The 20,350-nt window shown below is 33.4% G+C and overlaps 1 protein-coding gene across 1 annotated transcript; it reads right to left on the minus strand.

Moving 5' to 3' along the window:
* Positions 1 to 1,524: 1,524 nt before the first annotated feature.
* Positions 1,525 to 19,493, minus strand: LOC110465178. Its single transcript, XM_021520835.1, has 10 exons — positions 19,298 to 19,493; positions 14,273 to 14,327; positions 13,670 to 13,798; positions 13,079 to 13,182; positions 9,781 to 9,961; positions 5,171 to 5,313; positions 4,842 to 4,895; positions 4,011 to 4,080; positions 3,250 to 3,387; positions 1,525 to 2,525 (listed from the first exon to the last, which is right to left on the minus strand). Exons 1-10 carry the CDS (start codon positions 19,406 to 19,408, stop codon positions 1,834 to 1,836), a joined length of 1,677 nt encoding a protein of 558 aa, XP_021376510.1. The 5' UTR covers positions 19,409 to 19,493; the 3' UTR covers positions 1,525 to 1,833.
* Positions 19,494 to 20,350: the final 857 nt, after the last annotated feature.

Below are 20,350 nucleotides of genomic sequence, written 5' to 3' on the forward strand. Positions count from 1 at the left end.
ATTGTAACCTTACCAGGTCACCTTTCATCATGTACATTTACCATACATCATGCATATCATTATTTCAACATGCTATTTGAGAAATATCTGGGAAGATTATTTTGTTAATACTTCTTGTTACGATCATTTTAAATTGATATACATGTTAATTTACTTTGGAATTTTAATATCATGCAAGATAAAAGTTTTGCGTTAAGTTCAGGGATAACCCTAATGTGTTTGATTGTTTTGAGATGGGGCTTTCTCAAATTCCATTTTACTGGCGTTACGGAAAGGAGCTAGCTAGTTGAACAAATATTTTCTATTACATTAGCAATATATCGGCGCAAATCTCAAAACAAATAGTTATCCCATTTTAATTTCTAAAGCTTAAATACTGAAAAATAAATCTTTTTGGGGGGGTTTCTACTTCAGTATTCTATACGTTGATGACGTCAGTGCCATTCAAAATGAGACGGAATGACACTGACCTTCCATGGTCATACCTAATGTTTGTGACGACATAAACAATCAATTACATAACGTGAAACGGTAAGTGAGTCTCACTAACGTCATTAACAAAAGTTATATCATAGAAAACAAGTGTACCAATGGGTCTGAATCGCTCACCTGGTATTAATCTCACACTTGTAATCTTACAAGTGGACTAAAATACAGCTACAGGCAGAAGATCAGCGTTTGATTCATAAGAACCTATTAAAAGATTTAAACATATGACCTTGAATGTCGAACAAGTCCTTTAGGTTGAACAGAGTTTATAGTCTTCCAACCCAGCATACTTCTGAGAAAATATCAGTACCCTGGATCTTTTGGTTATACAGAACAAGTCATTTGAAGATTTAAACATATATTGACCACTGTGACCTTGAATATTGACGAATGTCATTCATTTGAACAAACGTAGTAGTCCTTCATCCCAGCATGTTACTGGCCAAACCAATCACCCTTGGCCTTTTGCTTATTGAGACGAAGTCGTTTAAAGGTTTTAAACATATTTGACCCCTGTGACCTTGAATATATGTCAAAGTCATTCATTTAAACATACTTGGTAATCCTTCATCACAGCATGTTACTGGCCAAATATCATGATCCTAGGCCTCTTGGTTTTTGGGAGAAGTTGTTGGAATATTTTAACACATTTGACCTCTGTGACCTTGAAAGTGGGTCAAGGTCATTAATTGGAACAAACTTGGCAGCCCTTTACCCCAGCATGCTACAGGCCCAATATCAATACCCTGGGACTTTTGGTTATTGAGAAGAAGTCGTTTGAAGATTTTAAGACATCTGACCCCTGTGACCTTGAGAGTGAGTCAAGGTCATTCATTTTAACAAACTTGGTAGCCCTTCAGCCATGTATGCTACAGGCCCAATATCAGCACCCTGGACCTTTCGGTTACTAAGAAGATGTCGTTTGAAGATTTAAAGACATTTGACCCCTGTGACCTTGAAAGTGAGTCAAGGTCATTCATTTATACAAACTTGGAAGCCCTTTATCCCAGCATGATACAGGCCAAATATCATCACCCTAAGCCTTTGGGTTATTGAGAAGAAGTTGTTTAAAGTAAAATATTGACGCCGGACGCCGGACGGCCGACAGACGTACGGATGATGGACGCCGTGCCAAGGCACAAGCTCACTTGCCCTTTGAGCAGATGAGCTAAAAACCGCAAATCATTTTGATTGACCAATCAAATGCTATGTTATATCTCAAACGAATAAGAATTGTCAGCTTTGAAGAACCGAGTCTTTTCACAAAAGGCTCTTCAACTCTAAAGCCCTTTATGACGGATTCTTTTTTAGTGTTAGGATCGTGCTTGAAATATCATACTCTTACTATACATCTATTGCAATCGCTTCATCAATTCCTTCCATAGGTAAAAGCATTTCCTGTTCATCTTTCTCCAGATCGTTTATGTTAATTTGTCTGGAGCGTTTATTACCATGCAGTTCATAAAGAAACTTCCCTGTGATCGTCATCGGCTTTTTTTGTGAAACATAACAAAGTTTTGTCCCTTTACACTGAAAAACACTCAACTGTGACAGTTTATGAGCGTAGTCAATTTTACTTTCATTTACGTCGTCCTTAAACGATACAATAAAGCAACGACTCCGTTTCAGTCCATAAAATCGTTTGCCTCGCATTCGGTCCATCACGTAACAAGGAATTCCGGCCAACCAAGCTTGTTCATCACTAAATTCTACCTCATTATTTCCCGTTGGATTAAAAGTGCTATTGGCATTTCCTTTGCACTTTTTCTCAAGTAATTCGTATAGATCTCTAGATGCAATAAAAACAAAGTTTGAGCTATTCCTTACGCATTCATCAAGCCAGTCGAACTTATTGGTAAATCTTTGTCCTTGGGACGCTTCGTCGTCATGAAAATGCACAGGCAGTCGTGTAGCTTTCTTAAGCGTTTCAGCAAATTCTCCAATATTGTTTTTAAGTCCAGACGCAGAGAAGTAAACGAGCATAATGTCATTCCGTTCTTTAAGTATCAGTTCTCTCCTCTTATGTTTGTTTGAACCTACAAAAGTTTAAATGCAGTAATAATTTGACATCGGCTTACAAACGAGAACTCTCAACACAAACACTGTAGTCAGTGTAAAGTCTTATTAGTTTATATACGTATCCTTTGGTAAAGGATGCTGTATAAAATTTTAGTCTCAACAGATAGTCCAATATGGATGTGGTAAAAGACACGACATTGTTTACTATTGCATCGATATCTATATGAATAGCATATAGGCATAATATAGTGTTATCTATATAGTATTACATTGTTTATTGCATTGTATATTTTACATATACGTTTTATATCTTTATCAATGACATTGTTCAACTGCCGTGCGATTTTTCTATATACAGCAACCTCCCTTTAATTTTTGTTTTCGGAAATGATTTAAACGGTTTCCATTACTTAGTAACAGTATTTGGGAGTGGTATTGTGATCTGTTATATTGCATATCACTTAAACAATGATATTAATATGACAACACTATATATACGCATGTTTTGACATCTGCATGAACATTGCATGCATATCTGGCATTCATATCTGGCTAATGATTACATATACATTAGTCAACATACATTAGCAAAGATCAATGTTAAAAAAAATTCATTATATTCTTCATTTCCCACAGAAAGGAAGCAGAGATACAAAACCATTGAAAACAATAGTTTGGTTCTCAGTGGGGTTTGTTTTGATTATATTCCTTTCTAAGTTTTAAATGTAAAAGGACTCTTACTTTGATGAAGACGTCGTTTCAATATCCCGTACGTTACAACTACAACAAACGCCATCACACATCCAGTTGAAATCCCAGCAATCATCAGCACCTTGTTAACATCAAAGATATCATCAGCCTGGATCACCTTTACGTCATCTGTAAGTGTCAGTAAACATAGACATTATAGTAAAGCATTGATGACGATTTTCATCATATATATGTATTATAAAAACAAAACACGAGAATGCCGCCGTGTCAACAAAACCATAAATGAACTTAAAATCGATAAAACTACAGCAAAATATGAACAAATGAAATATTTACAGGGAAAAAGTACAACAATAATAGAAATAGGTGTTCCGGAAAGATAAACGTGTTCCAGCAGCGATACCCGCCATGTAAATCTAGGTCAAAGCATGTCACATTCTCACATCTAGAACTCGGGTAGTAGTCATGGTATTCGGCGATAGTGCTTGAGTACCGAATCAACTGCGACATGTTAACACCGTAGATAGGGGAAGCAGGGATGTTACTTTAAAAAAAGGGAAAGTTCACCGTCGCAATGTCCATTTTAAATCCATATTAAGATAATTCTCGAATTAACGCTCAATTCCTGCATGTATAAGCATAATTTAAAAACCACCATAAAGGAAAATGGAATCAAAATCTACTATAAAAAAACACACGCACACAGACCGAAAAGGGTACTCTGTACAGTACTGATCTAATGTGTATTGTTTAGATTTGCTTTATGAAATCAATAACAATGATTTAAATACCTTTTTGTGTCCAAATGGTGACATCCTTTTTGCATTCCAGAGGTTTATCATCCTTGCACTTAAAAGAGGTCTGTAAAATGCCACAAAATAAAAACATGTATTGTTTATGTTCGTTAAAACCGGAATGGACGGAAGATACAGAAACACGATTTATTTTTAATATCTGGAATCAAGTCATTTGATGCTTTATTCTAGTGGTGAATAATGTATCGTCACCCCAAACATGTCACATTTAAGAATATAAATGTTGAATATGAATAAATATAGACGAGAACATGATCAAATGTAACAAAAATCTTCTCTTTTTTTTGTTCTCGAAGAAAAAAAATGCATTGGTATTAATAATGATGTCGCTTTAAAAAATCATTTTTGAACAAATTAAAGAAAAAGTCATTAGAAACATCGGAATTTAAAAGTTATACATAAACTGAGACGTAGTAGACTTTTTATATTGATAAAGGAACAGAATCTCAACAACATAGTCGACACAGTAAAATTGAAACCGAAATTAGACACCTTTTCCCGGGTCTTGTAATTATAAAGAATCAAACAGAACTGCTCCGCCGAGTTCCTTTGAATAATAAACCCGTATTGTGAACAAGTAATCTGTGATCATATGTCGCAATCTATTTACTTTATAACCTCCGTGATATTATGTTCATTGGAATGAAACGAACTTCGTTTCATTGGTGCGTGGGTGGGTGTTTATTCTAAAAACATTCAAAACACATATCGGTAAAGTAGTTACATGTAAGTGTTATGTGAAAATGCTAAAGCTGACACTATTGAGGGGGGGAAAGAATCAATCCTTAATGTTCTAAAATAACATACCAAAACAGTATAGTTGCCATCGACCAAGTTCGAATAATTTTTCTCACATGCACTCTGTAATAACAAAAGTATTATGATATAAAGTAATCTGATAAGGAAGGTAACAAAAAAGCTCAGAGATTAAAATGTCAGAGAAACAAAATAAAGTGATAGTCACAATATATGTAATGGATGAAAGAAATAAAGATAGTAATATACTATCAAACGTATTTATTACTCCAAATCATTTCATATATATTCGCTAAATAATTACGTTTTAATGTCTTCATGCTTCAATAAATGATCAATTTTTGAAAATATTTATGCACGTGCGCATTTTTCAAACGTACCTCGTTCGTTGGAGTGCAGATACTGTCGGCGCCTTTTCGTGTGACAGTAGAAGAGATTAAATGTGCTGAGTAATTACACAGGTTCAGAGATATAGTGTTGTTTGTTGTCACGATAATATCTCCACACTTACATATATAATCAACTGAAAAAGTCAAAGCGAAAAATAAATATTGTTGATATGATATATTAATTACACTAGTCTACGACGTAACAATGACACGAGATATATTAATAACAGTACGACGTAATAATAACACGAGATATATTAATTAAATTGCAGCTTAATAATGACACGAGAGATATTAATTACACTACAATGTAATAATGACACGAGATATTTTAATTACACTACAATGTAATAATGACACAAGATAAACTAATTACACTTCAATGTAATAATGACACAAGATATACTAATTACACTACAATGTAATAATTACACGAGATATATTAATAACAGCACGACGTAATAATAACACGAGATATATTAATTAAATTGCAGCTTAATAATGACACGAGAGATATTAATTACACTACAATGTAATAATGACACGAGATATACTAATTACACTACAATGTAATAATGACACAAGATAAACTAATTACACTTCAATGTAATAATGACACAAGATATACTAATTACACTACAATGTAATAATGACACGAGATATAATAATAACAGTACGACGTAATAATAACACGAGATATATTAATTAAATTGCAGCTTAATAATGACACGAGATATATTAATTACACTACAATGTCATAATGACATAAGATATACTAAGTACACTACAATGTAATAATGACACAAGATATACTAATTACACTACGACGTAATTATAACACGAGATATATTAATAACACTGCAACTTATTAATGACACGAGAAATATGAATTACACTACAATGTAATAATGACACAAGATATACTAAGTACACTACAATGTAATAATGACACGAAATATATTAATAACACTACGACGTTATTATAACACGAGATATATTAATTACACTGCAGCTTAATAATGACACGTACTCGATCACAAATAGCAAAAACTACGACCAAAATATGAGATAACCTCTGAAGGTACAAATACTGATCTACCGATAAGAGAGAAGTGATCTTAAACAACATCCCATATTAGATGAATTTTTCTGCAGGGAGCATTTGCGAGATTTATAGAAATGTTGTTAAATAAGAAAAATATAATTATATTCTTTTTTTCAATTGTGATTGCCGGACGTCCTTTAAATGACAATGGGCGATATTTGTCACATTGGTGTCAACTAGTTGTGTGATAACAATAGGTGATATTACGTAACAGTGGAGCGTTATTGCGTCATATTCGATGTTGAAGCATCACAAAGGATATTATAATATCACATTGGGTGTCATTGTATCACAATGGCTTTCAACAATACAATGGGTGTTATTACAACACAAATGATATTATAATATCACAATGGGTGTGATAACATCACGATTGGTATTGTTACAACATAATGGTTTCATAATATCACATTTGGTGTTATTATATCACAATTGGTATTGTTACAACATAATGTTTTTTACAATGGTGTTTAACACTACAATGGGTGTTATTTCAGACAAATGATATTATAATATCACAATGGGTATTGTTACAACATAATAGTTTCATAATATCACAAAAGTATAATTATATCTACATCACAATTGACGTTAAACATTATAATGGGCTACTTTTACACCACAATTGACGTTAAACATTACAATAGGCTACTATTACACCACAATTGACGTTAAACATTATTATAGGCTACAAATACACCACAATTGACGTTAAACATTATAATAGGCTACTATTACACCACAATTGACGTTAAACATTATAATAGGCTTCTATTACATCACAATTGACGTTTAACATTATAATAGGCTACAATTACACCAAAATTGACATTAAACATTATAATAGGCTACAATTACACCACAATTGACGTTAAACATTATAATAGGCTACACGTACACCACAATTGACGTTAAACATTATAATAGGTTACAATTACACCACAATTGACGTTAAACATTATAATAGGCTAAATATACACCACAATTGACGTTAAACATTATAACAGGCTACAATTACTCCACAATTAACGTTAAACATTATAATAGGCTAAATATACACCACAATTGACGTTAAACATTATAATAGGTACAATTACAACACAATTGACGTTAAACATTATAATAGGCTACAATTACTCCACAATTAACGTTAAACATTGTAATAGTCTACAATTACACCACAATTGACGTTAAACATTATAATTGTCTACTATTACACCACAATTGACGTTAAACATTATAATAGGTACAATTACAACACAATTGACGTTAAACATTATAATAGGCTACAATTACTCCACAATAAACGTTAAACATTATAATAGTCTACAATTACACAACAATTGACGTTAAACATTATATTAGGTTACAATTACACCACAATTGACGTTAAACATTATAATTGGCTACTATTACACCGCAATTGACGTTAAACATTATAATAGGCTACTATTACACCACAATAAACGGTAAACATTATAACTGGCTACAATTAAACCACAATTGACGTTAAACATTATAATAGGCTACTATTACACCACAATAAACGATAAACATTATAACTGGCTACAATTAAACCACAATTGACGTTAAACATTATCTTTTGCTACTTTTACACCACAATTGACGTTAAACATTATAATTGGCTACAATTACACCACAATTGACGTTAAACATTATACTTGGCTACAATTACGCCACATTTGACGTTAAACATTACAATAGGCTACTTTTACACCAAAATTGACGTTAAACATTATAATTGGCTACAATTACACCACAATTGACGTTAAACATTATAAAAGGCTACAATTACACCACAATTGACGTTAAACATTATAATAGGCTAAATATACACCACAATTGACGTTAAACATTATAATTGGCTACAATTACTCCACAATTGACGTTAAACATTATAATAGTCTACAATTACACCACAATTGACGTTAAACATTATAATTGGCTACTTTTACACCACCATTGACGTAAAACATTATATTTGGCTACTTTTACACCACAATTGACGTTAAACATTATAATTGGCTACAATTACTCCACAATTGACGTTAAACATTATAATTGTCTTCAATTACACCACAATTGACGTTAAACATTATACTTGGCTACAATTACACCACATTTGACGTTAAACATTACAATAGGCTACTTTTACACCACAATTGACGTTAAACATTATAATTGGCTACAATTACACCACAATTGACGTTAAACATTATAATAGGTTACAATTACACCACAATTGACGTCAAACATTATAATAGGCTACAATTACACCACAATTGACGTTAAACATTTTAATAGGCTAAATATACATCACAATTGACGTTAAACATTATAATTGGCTACAATTACACCACAATTGACGTTAAACATTATTATAGGCTACAAATACACCACAATTGACGTTAAACATTACAATAGGCTACAATTACACCACAATTGACGTTAAACATTATAACAGGCTACAATTACACCACAATTAACGTTAAACATGATAATAGGCTACTATTGCACCACAATTGACGTTAAACATTATATTTGGCTACAATTATACCACAATTGACGTTAAACATTATAATAGTCTTCAATTACACCACGATTGACGTTAAACATTACAATAGGCTACAATTACACCACAATTGACGTTAAACATTATAATAGGCTACAATTACACCACAATTGACGTTAAACATTATAATAGGCTACTATTGCACCACAATTGACGTTAAACATTATAATAGGCTACTATTACACCATAATAAACGATAAACATTATAACAGGCTACAATTATACCACACCTGGTGTTAAACATTATAATAGGCTACTATAACACTACAATTGACGTTAAACATTATAATAGGCTACTATCACACCACAAATAACGTTAAACATGATAATAGGCTACTTTTACACCACAATTGACGTTAAACATTATAATTGGCTACAATTACACCACAATTGACGTAAAACATTATATTTGGCTACTTTTACACCACAATTGACGTTAAACATTATAATTGGCTACAATTACACCACAATTGACGTTAAACATTATAATAGGCTACTATTGTACCACAATTGACGTTAAACATTATAATAGGCTACTATTACACCATAATAAACGATAAACATTATAACAGGCTACAATTACACCACAATTGACGTTAAACATTATAATAGGCTACAATTCCACCACAATTGACGTTAAACATTATAATGGGCTACTATTACACTACAATTGACGTTAAACATTATAATAGGCTACAATTCCACCACAATTGACGTTAAACATTTAAAAAGGCTACTATTACACCACAGTGGGTATTCAAACGTCGTCTACAGTGATATTCAACAACATGCATTACACTAAGTGTCGTTGCTAGTTCACCGATTGAAACCTGTATCATATGGTTAGGCAAACAGTCTTTATTGATTGACTAGGCCATCACATACCTAATAGATTGTACTCACCTTCTGGTGTGTACATGTAAACCTTATTGATGGACATATTATCTCTGTCACTTTTGCCGACCGACATAGGGTGTATAAAGGAGCTACCATCTTTCTCGGGTTGTATCGGATACACTTCTGCGATAAACAACGCGTCGATGTTAGGCAATGCTAGTGTAATCGTGTAAGATGTTACCCCATTCTAAAAAAGTAACACAAACACGAGTGAAGACACATAAATTAAAGAATGTTTTGTTCGTAAAAAAAGAAAACAGATATTTTGTTCGTGAAAAAAGAAAACAGATAATGTCCTCTAAGTTACATTCATGGCATTTTGAAAACATCAGTGCAAGGTAATGTCCTTTGAATTACAATCATAATATTTTGAATACATCAGTTCATATTAACAATCGCCAATTTATCAGATTTATTGTAGGTAATATAAAAGTAACAATAAAAGGTAATTGGAAAAACTCATGTGAATAGACCGAACGGAAAAATAGTTACTTTTTGCAGTTATATCACATCAACAGTGAACCTCCATAGAGTTATAATATCAAAATCGCCAAGGAAAACATGAATTTTAATCTTCCTTCATATTTATCGAACTAAAACAATCGAAGACAGTATCCGGAGAACGAATAAGAGGGTTCCCACTGAATCCCAGATAACAGATTAAGACAATATATTAACCGAGGCCTACGCCGAGGTTGAGATGTAAAAAAAAATAAGCCCGTGATATGTTACAGCTAAGATTCTGTAACAGTATCCTTACAGAGGAGAACAGATTACCGGAAAACTCATTAACGACATCCCACTGTATACCGGAATACGGATTAACGATCTTCAACCGTATACTAGGGTAAGGATAAACGATCTTACATTGCATAACGGATTACGGATTAACGACATTCCGCTATATACCGGAGTACGGATTAACGATCTTCAACCGTATTACAGGGTACGGATTACGAACTTCTACTGTAAAAAGGAGTATGGATCGGAGTAACGACATTCCACTGTATACTAGAGAACGGATAAACGACATTCCACTGTATACTAGAGAATGGATTAACGACATTCCACTGTATACTTTAGAATAGGATAACGTCATTCCACTATATACTAGAGACCGGATTAACGACATTCCACTATATACTTTAGAATGGGATAACGACATGCCATTGTATACAGGAGAACGGATTAACGACATCCCACTGTATACTAGAGAACAGATTAACAACAATTCACTGTTTACAGGAGAACTGATTAACGACATTCCTATGTAAACTTTAGATTGGGATAACGACATTCCACTGTATACCAGAGAACAGATTAACGACATTCCACTGTATACAAGAGAATGGATTAATGACATTTCACTGTTTACAGGTGAACAGATTAACGACATTCCACTGTATACTAGAGAACAGATTAACGACATTCCACTGTATACTAGAGAATGGTTTAACGACATTCCACTGTAAACTTTAGAATGGAATAACGACATTCCACTGTATACTAGAGAATGGATTAACGACATTCCACTGTAAACTTTGAAATGGGATAACGACATTCCACTGTATACTAGAGAACAGATTAACGACATTCCACTGTATACTAGAGAACAGATTAACGACATTCCACTGTATACTAGAGAATGGATTAACGACATTCCACTGTATACTAGAGAATGGATTAACGACATTCCACTGTATACTAGAGAATGGGATAACGACATTCCACTGTATACTAGAGAACAGATTAACGACATTCCACTGTATACTAGAGAACAGATTAACGACATTCCACTGTATACTAGAGAATGGATTAACGACATTCCACTGTATACTAGAGAATGGGATAACGACATTCCACTGTATACTAGAGAACAGATTAACGACATTCCACTGTATACTAGAGAACAGATTAACGACATTCCACTGTATACTAGAGAATGGATTAACGACATTCCACTGTATACTAGAGAATGGATTAACGACATTCCACTGTATACTAGAGAACAGATTAACGACATTCCACTGTATACTAGAGAACAGATTAACGACATTCCACTGTATACTAGAGAACGGATTAACGACATTCCACTGTATACTAGAGAATGGATTAACGACATTCCACTGTATACTAGAGAATGGATTAACGACATTCCACTGTATACTAGAGAACAGATTAACGACATTCCACTGTATACTAGAGAACAGATTAACGACATTCCACTGTATACTAGAGAACGGATTAACGACATTCCACTGTATACTAGAGAATGGATTAACGACATTCCACTGTATACTAGAGAACGGATTAACGACATTCCACTGTATACTAGAGAACAGATTAACGACATTCCACTGTATACTAGAGAATGGATTAACGACATTCCACTGTAAACTTTAGAATGGGATAACGACATTCCACTGTATACTAGAGAACAGATTAACAACAATTCACTGTTTACAGGAGAACTTATTAACGACATTCCACTGTATACTAGAGAACAGATTAACAACATTCCACTGTATACTAGAGAATGGATTAACGACATTCCACTGTAAACTTTAGAATGGGATAACGACATTCCACTGTATACTAGAGAATGGATTAATGACATTCCACTGTATACTAGAGAACAGATTAACAACAATTCACTGTTTACAGGAGAACGGATTAACGGCATTCCACTGTATACTACAGAATGGATTAACGACATACCACTGTATACTAGAGAACAGAAAAACGACATTCCACTGTAGACTAGAGAATGGATTAACGACATTCCACTATATACTAGAGAATGGATTAATGACATCCCACTGTATACTAGAGAATGGATAAACGACATTCCACTGTATTCTAGAGAACAGATTAACAACATTCCACTGTATACTACAGAATGGATTAACGACATTCCACTGTAGACTAGAGAATGGATTAACGACATTCCACTGTATACTAGAGAACGGATTAACGACGTTCCACTGTATACTAGAGAACGGATTAACGACATTCCACTCTGAACTTTAGAACGGATTAACGACATTCCACTGTATACTAGAGAATGGATTAACGACGTTCCACTGTATAATAGAGAATGGATTAACGACATTCCACTCTAAACTTTAGAATGGGATAGCAGCCCTCCACTACATAATGAAGTGCAGATTAACGCCGTTCGACTGTTTACTTAAATACGGATTAACAACGTTCAACTGAATACTTGATTAACGGCATTCCTCTGTATACTGGAGTAGGAATTCGCGAGTTATCTCCGCTTGATATAATTTAAATGCATACTTACGTTGGATTGCAATCTGTTTTTTGTTATTAAACTGAAGATCTTGTAATCTACTTCATTACTACCGGTCAATTCCAGCTTAACAACCACTCCTCTGGATCTGTTATCTGTCGAAGTATTGTATAGAATTAAAATGCGTTATCAGGGGAAAGTATATTATAGTTTCCATGAATATTTCCGTTTTTATGGATCGTATTGCAGAAACCAGAGGCAATTCACTATTCGGTCATTCGATTGATTAAATATTGCTTTTATATTAAGGAATACGCTTTCTGTCTTTACTGTTAATAGTGCAATATAAAAATAAGGATGGACTGAAATGACCAACATCCAATAAAAACTGGCAATTCATTTCATATTCATATATTATAAAAGACCGCATGCGTAACATAGAATTGTGGAGAAAATTATTTTATCTAATTGAAAAAGGTGTATATTTAGTAATGTTAAATAAATAAGGTATACAGTCAAGATCTTAATTGTGTCTGTTTCCAAAAAAAATGTATAGAAACATAACAAAAGTTAAATATTTAGAGATGACTTTCAATATAATAAGATATGTTGGTCATTTTAATATTTATTGAGTTTACATACGATTTCTATGACAACTTCGTGTTTTCATAGAGAAGGTCACTGTCACCGAACCATGGTCACTTCTGTTGTGTCTGATGTTTACACTATGTACTTCCGGTGTACAACTCACACCATTTACAGTTGTAAAGTCTGCAACAAAAATAATCAAACTTTTTATAAGAATCACATTTTACATAGGCAAGCTATGTATCCCGAGTGATTCTGTATATCTGAATCAATATAGGGAAATAGAGGTTGATAAGAATCTATTCACCCACAATGAATTGAAACAGTTACTCGATATTTAGCCTTATTTGACCCTTTTCTTCTGCCCCCAGAGAAAGATGTATCATGCATACCAAAACATTTTCATTGACCCAAAGATGTTGCATCCGAAATTTAGTCAATATGTATTAAGCCGTTCTGGACTAACGTTGAAAGTTATTAAACGACAGATGCAGAGGCATAAATTCATTTTACCTTATTTTGACATATCAAAAATAATGTAAATCATATGTATAGTGTACGGATGATTTAAATTGTATTTAAGTAGTAGTGTTTGAAGCTGTACGCTTTATGAGGTAAACACATCCCTGTGTTAGTCTAACACTGTTTAAATATTACCTTCTGTATCAATTTCTTGAGATTGACATCCATAGTCGTTTTCTTTGAGTTCATCCTGGAGAATACGAATGGGAAGTTGAGCTATTGACATGAAACTGAAAAACTCTTTCGAGCAAACATTCCAACAGAAACATACGAAACGTGAAAGACAGCAGGAAGGTTAAAGATGAAAGTACCTTTCAGAATGCGGTTGGACCATTACCCCTTCTTGTATTCATAATCAGCGTATATACATTTGAATTACAGAAAATGAGAACTACTACTTCAAAAATTAAATGATTGGATACTATATTACATGTAGCCCTTAAGGGTCCGTCACACCATAACGTTCTTGTCAGCGTTCTATGACGTTTGAGGAAACGTTGGTAATCGTCCGTGGTCGCTGGTATAGCGCCAGAAGAGCGTTCTGTGAACGCTGGTGAACGCTGGTAATCGTCAGTGATCGGCGGTGATCGGCGGAGAACGCTGGTCCGAAAATTAAGTTTTGAACATGCACAACTTGAAGTTCACATGGAGACCAGCGTTCTTCAATGTTTAACTTTAAACGCTGGAGAACGTTCGTGGAACGCTGACCAGAACGGTATGGTGTGACGGACCCTTTAGAGATTGTGTTTTACTTTTTACCAAATTAATTAATTTTAACTATTAAAAAAGAATAATTTTATGAGACCCTTCAAAAAGAACGGGATCAGGTGTTATTGAAAGTTCATCGTCTTCTGCTTATTCAATGTGATTGAGCATAATCTAAAACGTCACTTCTCAGATCGCACAAGGAACTACAATAGTCTTTTCCACCCGATATATCTCGGAACCCTGTTTTGTAAGTAGGAACGTTAGTATTTGATATTTATCAAGGAAATCGTTATACAAATGTATTCAGAGAAAACCCGTGAAATGGAAATACCCTACGTAGGGGAAGCAGGACTGTTACCATCGAGAAAGACAAAATGTATGTAACACGTTAATCATACAGCACGTGCATGGTCTATTCGAAAACAACTTTCAATTTTGATAAAGATTATAGTTTGACCCTACTTTTAACATGCATTATTAAAAGCACCTGTAATCTTTTATATAATGTTGTGTTACTGCTTCAAAAAGTACCTGATCTGATTTTGTTCATTACGCACTGATCATACAATAAGATGAGTGTTTTCGGAGATGGGTCAGGAAACAAAAAACTCATCTGTTCATCATATTAGAATGTTGATAAGATATCTATTCATAGTTAAAATCATTTAACAGTTCATTACTCGATTTAACCAAAATCGATCAAAACATGCTATTAGTTGCTTAGTTTTCAATTTATAAGGGAATTTAATTATACCTTCAATTCAGCATTCATCTATTGTATCTATTTATGTTGAGTGGCATGTATTGATCCCAAGGTGATTTGATGCATTGATCTTTAAGTTTTTGAATATATTGAGTTTTATGTTCCTTTATTGTAATGTAGGTGTATTACTTCTAGTTTCACTTTCCGTCTCGAATTTCTTCCTCGTTCAATTACTTCCTGGTGTAGATAATCTATTTCTAAAGAAATTTAATAAACCTTATAAATGTTATGTATTTAGATACAGTACATGTATTCTATCGTAGCGAAACCGTCAATAAGATAAGGATTAATCTATATATAGATTTATACGTTTTGAATTTATAATACAATATGAAAAAGAAATGATGATTATGACACTTATGACAAGGAACAAGTTTTCAAGACTCTTGCAACCCGGATCTCCGCGTGGGGACGCTAGATGTTATCACATATACCAACAAGCTAATGTTTGCCATCGGTGACTTTAGTTTCAGTATATGTTTATTTTAGAGAGAAAAACACCTCCTTTCTTGATAATTGTTTTTGTTACAACATTTTAAAGGGAGATAAAGAATTGTAACACGTGTTTATAGAATAACAGGCGTTATCCCGACACCTATACAAAACAACTTGAATGAAGTCATTGTATTATCCAATAGCTCTAAACTTGTTGTATGCATCGGTATGCTATCATCATTTGCACAGTAACACTATCGCTCTGACAACAATTACTTGGAGATATATATGCGTGACATTTTGCTATCCAACATTATTATCAGTCCGTCCCGGATTGAAATAGAGTACGTGATGTTTGTTAAAAAAAGAAGCATTCAAAATACCCGTAGATAGCATTTAAAATAGTCGTTGAAGATTAGTTATCATAATTCCTATTGACAACAACTACGTTATTTTAGTTATTGTGAAACCCAGGGATCGTTAAGCAAAATAGTTATTAAAAGTACATTACTGTTTTTTAGTAAAAGAGGTGAGTTGGAAATTATATCATTGTAGATGATTACAATCTGCAGTGCACAATGACATGGTTACGCTTGCTTGAATGCCGACCTACATTTGTATGCCAAGCACTATCAGCTTAACGCAATCTCTCCTTAGATTGTCTATACTCCATATATCAAACTCATTAGAAATCTATAAAAACTGATGTTTTAACTGATAGTGGTCATTTGATATGAGACACAAATCTTCTTTTCATCAGTAGCAGCATAACAGTTTCAAAGTGTAACCTGTTAACCAATACATTTTATAGACATAATTTTGATTATTCAGTGTTCCTCACAGAACTCTTACTATCGGAATCAAGACTTAGTTTCCAGAGAGTTACGTGTTTACTCTGCCCTAGTTCGTTGTTGGCCTTCACAACTCCCTGGATTTTAATTTTTTTTAATACAATCACTTATCAACCTACAAATGTATATCAATATGAAAAGGTTAAAAGGAAGCTAAGATATCGTTCTAATAATGCGAATTATAACCTTGCATTATATTTATTTTTTTTATCTTTTTTCATACAGTATTAAGGATTTCAGCCGAGGAATTATTTTTTTCTTACTTTTATATACGTGAGTGGTGGGGGTGAATTAAGTGCTTCAAATTTTAGTAATAATCTACTGAAATCATCACGAATATGTTCGGTGGTCACGTATGATTGTTTGATTTTTCGAGATAATATGTTGACATGTGGCAGAGAAGTGTCATTATATTGACTTAACCGTTGTATATAAACACAGAGGCGGGTCAAGGGATAAGGGTAGTCTTTTGTCCCTCTGGTACACGTATCAAACCATTAACCTATGAAATATCAACTTAATGCTGATAAGATACCCCGTCAGTCACGTGATCCATAGAATACGAGTTTAAAATAAGAATGTATATTCTGCATGTTGCACTCTTTTTTATTTCGTAATGGAAGACATTTGCTAGTTGTGTTTTCCTCTATTACAAGCAGGTTCGTTCTAAAACCATACTTTTTCTTTTTTCATTTACAGTACAATATAAACCAATTAACAATCGTTGAAATAGGATTTTTTACATTCATCTCCAGTTGAAGAAATACATACGAGATTTGAGGACCACATGTTATATGACTATACTTTTTGAAAAAAGAAATATGCAGCAATATTTGCGTTGTGTATATGAGTAAAAAATGGAAAATACGGGAGGGTAGGATAGGAAAGCGAGGGAAAGAGAGTTGCTTCGATATACCCTGTGTAACATGAAGGTAAAAAGGCCAAGTACAGGGAGAATGCCACTGCAAATGACAGGTATATATTGAATTAAATGAAACTCTCATTCAAATCATCGAGAACTGATACTTGAAGTAACGAATTTTAGCGTAAAAAAAAATAATGCATTTTTTTCATCTAACTACTCATCATCGCAAAACAGCAGTAATTAAATTGAAATTGGACGATTTATCTCATTGGAGAAACGTACACAGAGTTGTGAAGAAGGCAGCGGTTTTACAATCAATGTTCATTTGTCTAGTTTTTCTCATATTTGTCCCATTTTCATTGATTGACTGTGTATGTGATTCAGAATGTCTCAACCAAACCCCACCTCCATACTCACCACACCTCACCACAAAATTAAAACAACAAAAAAGTCAGTATTGATAAAACTAAATTCAAATTCAAACAATTTAAATTTGTTTGCTATGTAACAATATATGTGATAATTGTCGCTATCACAATGTTGTTTAGTTGCCAAGAAGAGGTGTTTTTAAGCTGGTATAACTTGTGACCAATTCCCTTGCTTAATATTAGAAGCCTTGATATCTATTCAAATGCACTTAACTTATAGGTGAATCGACCGGTTCTATCAAATCATTAAATGGTTGTTGTTACAGAGGTTTGTATACACTGTCTCAGATATCACGGATAATGTCTCTCCTTTAGAGTTGATCGGGCAAAGGGGAAACACATGTGGTACATGTAGTTAAAATATAGAGTTTCAATAGATATATTTACATCCTGCTTGTATATGCTTTATAATGTAGAGTGTCCTTAACTGAAATAGATGCTCGATACGAACTATCCTTATGACTTTGCATTGATACTAATGCATGGCACTGCTGAATGGAAATATAATTCACATTGAAATAGACCACCTGCGTTACAAAGTATTACGTTCTAATGTACAATTTCGAATTAGTTTCTTGGCCTCCCTGTAATAACATATTATCTAATTGTGAAACAAAGTAACACTAAATAAACTCATATTTTGCACAACATTTTCTGACAATGTTGTCCTGTCTTTCTAAAATGAGCTAATTGAAAGTCCCATACGCATGCAGTATATTTTTCGACTAGACTATGAGGTTTTCGACACAAAAACATATTGCCTGTGTTATATTAATAATAATAAATAATTCAAGGTTCTTATATACCGCTTTATCACAAACTAGGTCGTCTCAAGCGATTCACAAATTATCTATTGGATTTATATCAACTCTTGTATGTATAAAGTGTCTCCGTCAAGGCATTATTTAATAAATAATAATCTGTAAAATTATTACATAAAAAAAATGATTTCATTACTTTGTCATATTTCCTAAATAAATTAGCATAGTATGATGTTACAATGTAGTGTGATCTCTGTGAAAACGAACATTTTGGCAATTGCATGCATATCTGTAATTAATTAATTTATTTGCAAGCGTTTAATGCCGTTGAAGTGTGTTATTTACTTACCTGTATGACGCACGTTCTGATGCCCCATGCTTCGCCGTCTGGCTGTGAACTATTTATACCTTGGGCGATAACAGCATAAAAAACGACGACGAACCAAGAAACGGAAGACATGCCTTAACTTGACCAGACGAGCAAACATGTACGTGCATGTACGAGTGTTGTTCATGAAATGCAACGCGTCGGTTGTTTTTGGTAGAAAAACTTAATCAAAGCTTCCGCAAATCGCCATGGTTACTGTGTATACGTTACAAGGGGGACGCTTGTTAAAAATAGAACAGGTGAAAACCATTAAGGTATTTCCCGTATAGTATACCTGTATCGGTATCTCAGACAGACGCGTACGTTTATTTATATTATGTTCTTATCTATACCAATACGGAGGAAAACATCTCCAGATATTTAGTTACATGTGGTAAGTTCTCTTTGGCATTCTGGGTTATTAACATACTTTTATAAGTCAAAGACACACAATATTGTACTGAATTAAGCATGATTACTATTAAAATATATATATCTGTACATGTCCTCGCTATCGAGAACATTAACACTATCCGAATCTCAAACATATCACTAAATAGTCTTCCTAAAGACTGAAACATTTATTACTAACATTATTAGATAGTTTTGAAGCATTCTGTGAAAATGAACAATATCGTTTCAAATACATTTCATTCATCACCATCTTTTCACCGTCCTATAAATAAAAAAAATATCAATTGAAATAATTGATCAATAATATAGGGTCAAAGGTCTAACACTTTTTTACAGTAACTTTGTACTTATCTACACCCTTCGTCTACTCAGTACACAACCCTAAAAAGATGCAAGACCAAAGCACATTTAAATCTGTCTACATTTGTGTAAGCTGCTTCATACTAGTGGCATGAGTTGTGGGATTTTTCAATGATTTTGTTTTTCCAAAGGAACTTGCCTGCAAAAACGATGGAAGTTTCGTTTTTATTAGCATACTCGAAATAATTTTTTAGATGGATATACTTAAAATCTTATCGAGAATATTTGGCTAAGTTTATTTTGTAACATGCATTGTTATGC

Source organism: Mizuhopecten yessoensis, unplaced genomic scaffold (genome assembly GCF_002113885.1).
Source record: "Mizuhopecten yessoensis strain PY_sf001 unplaced genomic scaffold, ASM211388v2 scaffold11059, whole genome shotgun sequence".
Classification (NCBI taxonomy): Eukaryota; Metazoa; Mollusca; class Bivalvia; order Pectinida; family Pectinidae; genus Mizuhopecten; species Mizuhopecten yessoensis.